This window comes from Mustela nivalis (genome assembly GCF_964662115.1).
Source record: "Mustela nivalis genome assembly, chromosome: 6".
In the NCBI taxonomy this organism is placed as follows: domain Eukaryota; kingdom Metazoa; phylum Chordata; class Mammalia; order Carnivora; family Mustelidae; genus Mustela; species Mustela nivalis.
Genome location: NC_139025.1, coordinates 62,161,086 through 62,168,954, shown reverse-complemented (window position 1 = coordinate 62,168,954; position 7,869 = coordinate 62,161,086). Strand labels below are relative to the sequence as shown.

The window sequence follows — 7,869 nt, the reverse complement described above, 5'->3', positions numbered from 1 at the left end:
GAAAAAAAAATCACCAGTAATTAATTGCTCCACCTAGATAAAAATCTCTACTTATATTTTGGAGGCTATCTTTCTAGTTTTGGTTTTTCCTAGCAACAGCAATTATTTTCTTATTTTGTCCTTGGGCTAGCCTCCTCACATAAAGTGGCGTACAAGGAATCTTACAGAACAGAGATCTAATAAATGGGATATAAAGTACCTACCTTCCCTTCTACCCTTTTCTTATGATGGAAACACCTTCTAATCTTTTTTGTCATATCTGGAATTGGTATACAAAGTCAGTGACTAAAGAAACATGTATTTGTTTTTAGCAAGATAAAAGAAACAGGAAAACCAAAAATATTCAGATAAATATTTTAATTAAATTATCACAGAAATCAAAGTTGTATATGGACACACTCTGTGTCTATACACAACTATGTGTGTGTATATATACCCATAAGACTATTTACAAATATGTAAACATACATATAAAGTCTAGAAAGGAATATATAGAAATATGTATTAGAGTATCAGGGTGATGTTTCTTTTTTATTAATTTGTAATACACTCAACAAACCACTACATTGAGGTAGGACTATTTTGACGTTAGAGAATCTTATACAAATGAATTTGTTCGAGAGCTTCTCTGTCAATATGGTTTTCTGGGTATACGTTGTAGTTCAGTGGTACCTCTTCAACCCAGGAAGATAACTGTATATTAATCTGGAAGGAAAAAAGATGATAAACATACATGAAAAATGCAGAATCATCCTGTTCTCTGGAACTTCAAGAAATCATGATGAACTAAGTCACTGAAGATGACAGAATTTTTTTTTTTTTTTTTTACAATAAGGAGGACTAAGTTTACATGGTGTCACATGAACAATTCTTTGTTGTACTACATGGTAGGTCTGTGGATTCAGCATTTAATTTACTGTGATTTTGGAATTTGAAAGAATAAAGAAAATACAGAATAGAGTAATTGTTTTAACGTAACTAGTTTAATAATTATCATTAGGTTTAAACAATAAAAGACTAAAACAACAAAGAATACACAGAGAACATAGCAAACTGTTCATACATACACAGTGATGGTGTTAAGGGGTCACATGAGAGGGGCTACTCTCCCTCTAGAACCTTCATAAGGCCCTTCCCTTACATTGCCTGCTCTCTCCTTCGCAGGGAGCCTGCTTCCTCCTCTCTCTCTCTCTGCCTGCCTCTCTGCCTACTTGTGATCTCTGTCAAATAAATAAATTAAATCTTAAAAAAAAAAAAAAAAAAGGAGTCAGCTCCTTAACTGACTGAGCCACCCAGGTGCCCCTTGGAGACCATATATTTTAAAAGACATATTTTTATAAGCATGAGAAGTATGGTAGGATTATACCACACATGAGATGGGTCTCTCCTGGACAACACTTAAGTGGAGGGGATGGGGAGATTAACATCTTTCTTTATATATCTCAAGATTATTTCCCTTGTTATTACAAACATGAATTACTTTTATAATTTGGATTGACAAAAATTTCTTAAGAAAGTGTTATTGATGGCTCAGTGTTTTTTTTTTTTTAAAGATTTTATTTATTTATCTGATAGAGACAGAGAGAGCAAGAGAGGGAACATAAGCAGGGGGAGTGGGAAAGGGAGAAGCAGGCTTCCCTCCGAGCAGGGAGCCCAGTGCAGGGCTTGATCCCAGGACCCTGGGATTGTGACCTGAGCCGAAAGCAGATGCTTAACTGACTGACCCACCCAGGAATTCCTGTTCCTTTTGTTATAAGGGGAAAGTTATGATGTGGGTGTTCTAAGCCTCTTGCAAACATTTAGTAGCATTTGTTAACCTAAAACTGTAAGACCCCAGTTGGAAAAACTGGTTGGAGCAGCAAAGGACTCTCTATCAAGATAGGAATTACAATTTCAGAGCTCTTGGGGCCAATGAACAAACCACAAACCAGTTCTTAGGCTCTAAGTTACTGCTCTTTCTTTCTTCAGACAGAACATCTCTAGGATATAGTAAGAGCTATCAGAAGAAAGTAGGGGAAAAGTTTTGACAATAAAAATGCTGGGATAGGGCATCCTGGGTGACTCAGTCACTTAAGCTTCTGCCTTCAGCTCAGGTCATGATCCCAGGGTCCTGGGATCGAGCCCTGCATCAGGCTCCCTGCTCAGTGGGGTCTGCTTCTCCCTCTCCCACTGCCCTCATGCCTCCCCCCATCACTCTCTCATGTGTGCAGTCTCTCTCTAATAAATAGATAAAATCTTAAAAGAAAAATTCTCGGAAAGAGGTTTACATACCTGAAGGCCTGACAGAGAATCTTCAAGACTTGGTACTGTTACTAATAATGATCCTTGTTTCCTTACATTATGGCTGATATGTTCCCAGGCTCTGCAACATATTAAAAAGTTAATATTTTATGTTTTACCAGACACTGAACACTTTTAAAAAATGAAGATCACAAGACAAAGTGCAGCACAGGCAATACCCAGAAATCCAGATGGGCAAAATGTTTGCCTGCAAGAAATAGGATTGTAGCAACATATTAGAAACTGACAAGTTCTTCAGTTTCTGAAGGGGATGTTGGCAAAATTGTGATGTTACAACACTGAAGAGATTTAACAAGATGAGGATTTGTGTTACTACGAGGTACTGTTAAGGCCAAAACTCAGTTTTCAGAACCAATACACAAGTCAAAGCTGGGTCAGCAGTTAAAACCCTTTAACTCTTTTGATTTCTTTTGGTTGAGAGAGAGAGACAGAGAGAGAGAGCGCGCGCATGGTAGGGGAGAGAATCCCAAGCAGGCTCAAAGCCCAGAGCACAGACCAACGTGGAGTTTGATCTCATAACCCTGAGATCATGACCTGAGCTGAAACCAGGAGTCAGAAGCTTAACTGACTGAGCCACCCAGGTGCTCCTTAAACTCTTGATAGTGTGTCAGAACTGGTTCTGTGGAATGGAGAAGGGCTAAGAGGTATAGATGGGGAAGAGTAGTGTAGAAAGGCCCCAGAAACCAGAAGCCAAGCAAAGACTAACAATAGAGCATGATATGTAGATTACATCTTTTAAAATAACACCAAGAGTGAAATTGTACTTTATTCCATTGTCCAAAAAAAATTTTTTTTGAAGATTTTATTTATTATGTATTTGACAGAGATCACAAGTAGGCAGAGAAGCAGGCAGAGAGAGGAGGAAGCAGGCTCCCGGCTCAGCAGAGAGCCCGATGCAGGGCTTGATCTCAGGACCCTGGGATCATGACCTGAGCCAAAGGCAGAGGCTTTAACCCACTGAGCCACCCAGGCACCCCTGGTTGTCAAAAAAATTTAATGGGAAGACTTTTGGGCAACATGGCAACGGCGGAGTTGAGTGGGACCAGCCAGGTTGAAAGCATGATGAAATGCCACGTGTGTTTACACGTACCACAGGACAGCACCTGCCCAGCTCTAATTCCGTGCAGACACGAGCTGGCTTTCTCTACGTGTGTGAGTGTTGAGAGTAACCCCTACTACTGGCGGGCAATGGGCAAGCAAAGCAGAGATGAGCAGCCCTTGCAACAGGCAGGTGAGCAGCGCATTTCTTTCCATTACAGCAATGGTTATTAGGTTTAGTATTCTGGAGTTCATTAGGCAAAATGATAACAAATGTTCTTCCTCAGGCTAGATCTAAAATCATGCAGCAGTGCTTGATAATAGTCACTGTGCGTGGGCTAGAGCTATTGTTTTGATGTGGTTCCTTAAAAATAACGTATTTCAGAAGTTTATTTAATAAGAATGAAGAAGCTGACTAAATTGGCGTGGTTGGCCATGACTCTCCGAATAGCGCTTGCTGCTTCTGGCAAGCTGTCTTCTGACAGCTCTAGGTGCTTCACCTGCTCAGGAAACGCACGGAGGCACCTTTGAAACCAACAATTACTCAACAAATCGGGGGTGTTACTCTTCCATGAGATAGGACTTATTCGGAAGCATGAGTCTTTCCTGAGTACACGTGTCCTATTTTTAGGATATATTTCTGTTTTCTCTTATATACTAACTCCTATAGCAGTGTCATTCTACTTGTCCCAGATTCTCATTAAGACAAATCCTTGGAGGCTATATGCGGTAGCATCATTCTTTTTCATTCAGTACAATACAGATTTAACGTATGTAAATGATAATGATTCCAATGTCAGAATGCTTTACTGGGTCTCCTAAACATTCTCCTCTATACTGTCATTCATGGCTATAACCTACCTATATTTCAAATTCATTGCACTAGACTAATTTAGGAGAAATGACTGAACTAACACATGTGGCCAATACCTAGTCACTGAACAATGTAGAGCATGTGAATGAATGTACCAAGAAAGCTTTTAAAACGACCCAAACATTCAGTATTTCTGGTGCCAAGTTCACCAGGGGCTTTTATCATTCTTCAGCAGTCAAAATCGTTCTGTAATGAAACTCCAAAGCCTTTAAGGTGTTTTTCTCTTTTAACTTCTTACACAACATAAACCTGGTAATATTTCATTCTCCAAAAATTATGTAATGTTTTGGCTACTGGTCATTAACTTAAAAAGGTGAAAAGCTAATCATACTTTATCCACTGGAAATTAAGCTTAAAGAGGGCTATGATTAAGATAACTTTGCTCCTGTTGTGTTTTTGGTCTTCAGCCTGTGACCAAAAATTGTCACCTATTCTGGCTGAGCTTTGATTATGTGATTAGCTTTCTTTCTAACTAGTTTCTTTTTTTTTAAGATTTAAAAAAAAAATTTATTTATTTGACAGAGATCACAAGTAGGCAGAGAGGAAGCAGAGAGAGAGAGGGGGGAGTAGGCTCCCCACTGAGCAGAGAGCCTGATGCAGGGCTCTATCCCAGGACTCTGGGATCATGACCTGAGCCGAAGGCAGAGGTTCTAACCCAGTGAGTCACCCAGGCGCCCCTTGAACTAGTTTCTTTTTAAAATATTTAAGCTGTTAATTTCATGGTAACCTTAACCTACTAGTAATGGGTATGGCATGTGTGTGTGTATGTGTTTGAGACAGAGTTGGGGGCAGGGGAGAACATAGAAGGTAAAAGGGTGGCAGGATAAAGAGGGTTTCGCCATTCAGGATTTCACTTTGTATTAACTATTTATGGTCTATAATTATATGTCTTTTTATTTTTCTGCAGTATAAACCTTACTGATGCACTAGTCCAAACATTTGTGTAATTCCATTTCGTATGTATGGAAAGGGAGTTTTCCTTCAACTAGACATATATCATTATGTTTAAAAAAAAAAAAAAAAAGTCAGGATTCCTAACTAGCTAGAAAATCGATGTCTCAGACTATGGACCACAGGAATTTTCTAATTAGAGGGACTGACTGGTCCTGAGCATCAAACTGTGGCAGAGAAGTAAAAAAAAAAAAAAGATCACAGATATGCTAACTTTTCTATTCCCTGGAAAGAAATAGTTTTAGGAACTAAAGAGTTTTAGGAACCTACAATTACCGCCTTAAAAATAAAGTTTGACAGCTAATCACTATTTTGGTTAATATTCTTATATCTTCTATCACTTATAGAAATTATTTCCCAAAATTTTGTGATAGGATAGCATATGACATATTTTTTCAAAAAAACTAAAATGGAGACAGAAAAGAGTAAGTATAAATGCCTATCAGGAATGGTTATCTTATTGCATCCCTGATTGCTAAGCAAATGCTTGGGTCATGATATCATTTAATATGTACCCCCCATTAGATGTAATATTTTACAAAGTTAGACAAAGTTTATTTTTGTTTTATGCGTAATACACTTCCTTATTAACATAATCTTGTTGAGGTTATTTTTAAAAAGTTAAATATGACAATATTTCTACTTTACCAATCCCTTTTCTAAAAACAAAGATATTTAGTAATCTCTATACCCAATGTGGGACTTATACTCACGACCCCAAGATCAAGTCACATGCTTTACCAACTGAACCAGCCAGGCACCCCACTAATCCCTTTTCATACTTTGCTGAACATATTTTAACAGCCTTTTTGCTTGCATAAATAACATACCTGGCCTGTTCTGCCTCATCAAGAAAATATTCGAAGACATTATTCATGATAATAACATCAGCATTTTGCAGAAGTGAACCCTGGGTACAGATGTCCGCATGAAGCACCTAAAGAAGAGTAAGTTCACTTGAGAAAACAAAGATAACCACAGAAGATATAGTTATAGGTTCAATGATACGAGGCACTATGAGAAGTTAGCCATAATTACAATGGGAGAAAGAACAGTCTATTTAATAGTATCACCTGTGGGAAATACTTAGTATCTAATTAAAAACCATAAACTTGTGAAAATTTGTTTTAGATAGATTTATTTACATAGTCATATAATTACAGTATTTCGATCCCTAGTTCGGAGCTTTTTCCACTATGACTATATGATTAATTGTAAGAGACAAAGGCCCTAGATTCAAACTCTGGCTCTATCATCAACTGAGTCTGTACACTTAGGCAGTCGGTGTCCTCATGAGTAAAATGGAATAGTATCTGTCCTGATGCACAGAATCCAATGGGATCATATCAAATCTATAAAAGTAATTTATATATTATAAAATGTTAATACAATATTTTTATTGGCTTTGTCTGACTTTTCGTCTAAAATTTACTTGATTCATTTATCCAAAGAAGCAAATGAAACAATTTACTTAAAAATTATATGCTTCACACCCAAAACAATAAAATACCTACGAATAAACTTAGCCAAAGAGGTGAAAGACCTGTACTCTCAAAAGTATAAAACACTGGGGCGTCTGGGTGGCTCAGTGGGTTAAAACCTCTGCCTTCGACTCTGGTCATGATCCCAGGGTCCTGGGATCCAGCCCCGCATCAGGCTCTCTGCTCAGCAGGGAGCCTGCTTCCTCCTCTCTCTCTCTCTCTCTCCCTGCCTCTCTGCCTACTTGTGATCTTTGTCTGTCAAATAAATAAATAAAGTCTTTAAAAAAAAAAGTATAAAACACTGATGAAAGAAACTGAAGATGACACAATGAAATGGAAAGACATCTCATGCTCATGGCCTGGAATAACAGATATTGTAACAAAGTCTACACTACCCAAACCAATGTACAGATTTAATGCAATCCCTATCAAAATACCAACTGCATTTTTCACAGAACTAGAAAAAGCCAATCCTAAAATTTGTATGGAACCATAGAAGATTCCAAATAGATGAAGTAATCTTAAAAAAGAGAAACAAAACCGGAGGCATCACAATTTCAGATTTCAATTTAGATTACAAAGCTGTAGTCATCAAAGCAGTATAGTACTGGCATAAAAACAGATCCACAGATCAATGGAATAGAACAGAAAACTAAAAAAAAAAAAAAAAAAAAAAAAAAAAAAAAAAAAAAGACCACAATTATACAGTCAATTAATCTTTGAGAAAAGAGGCAAGAATATGCAACAGGAAAAAGACAGTCTCTTTAACAAATAGCTCTGGGAAAACTGATCAGCCACAAGCAAAAGAATGAAACTGAACACTTTCTCACAGGATGAATGGAAATAAACTCAAAAGGGAGTAAAGACCTAAATATGAGACCTGAAACCGTTAAAATCCTGGAAGAGATCACAGACAATAATTTCTCTCACATTGGCCACAACAACATCTTTCTAAATAGGTTCCCTGAAGCAAGGGAAACAAAATCAAAAGTAAACTATGGGGACTATATAAAAATAAAAAGCTTCTGCACAGCAAAGGCAACAATCAACCCAACTAAAAGACAACCTCCTGAATGAGAGATGATATCTGCAAATGACCGATGTGATGAAGGGTTGGTATCCAAAATATATAAAGAACTTGCACATCTCAACACCAAAACCCCAAATAATCCAATTTAAAAATGGGCAGAAGACATGAACAGACATTCCTCCAAACAAGACACA

At 37.6% G+C, this 7,869-nt stretch overlaps 1 protein-coding gene across 1 annotated transcript in view; it reads right to left on the bottom strand.

The window, feature by feature from the left end:
- Positions 1-342: 342 nt before the first annotated feature.
- Positions 343-7,869, bottom strand: part of LOC309868245 (uncharacterized protein) — a 34,496-nt gene continuing 26,969 nt past the window's right edge. The window contains exons 6-8 of the mRNA XM_082737828.1: positions 5,995-6,101; positions 2,272-2,362; positions 343-705 (exon numbers count right to left, since the gene is read on the bottom strand). Of these exons, the coding sequence (XP_082593954.1) occupies positions 589-705; positions 2,272-2,362; positions 5,995-6,101 (315 nt within the window). The 3' untranslated portion in view covers positions 343-588. The remainder of the gene's footprint in view (positions 706-2,271; positions 2,363-5,994; positions 6,102-7,869) is intronic.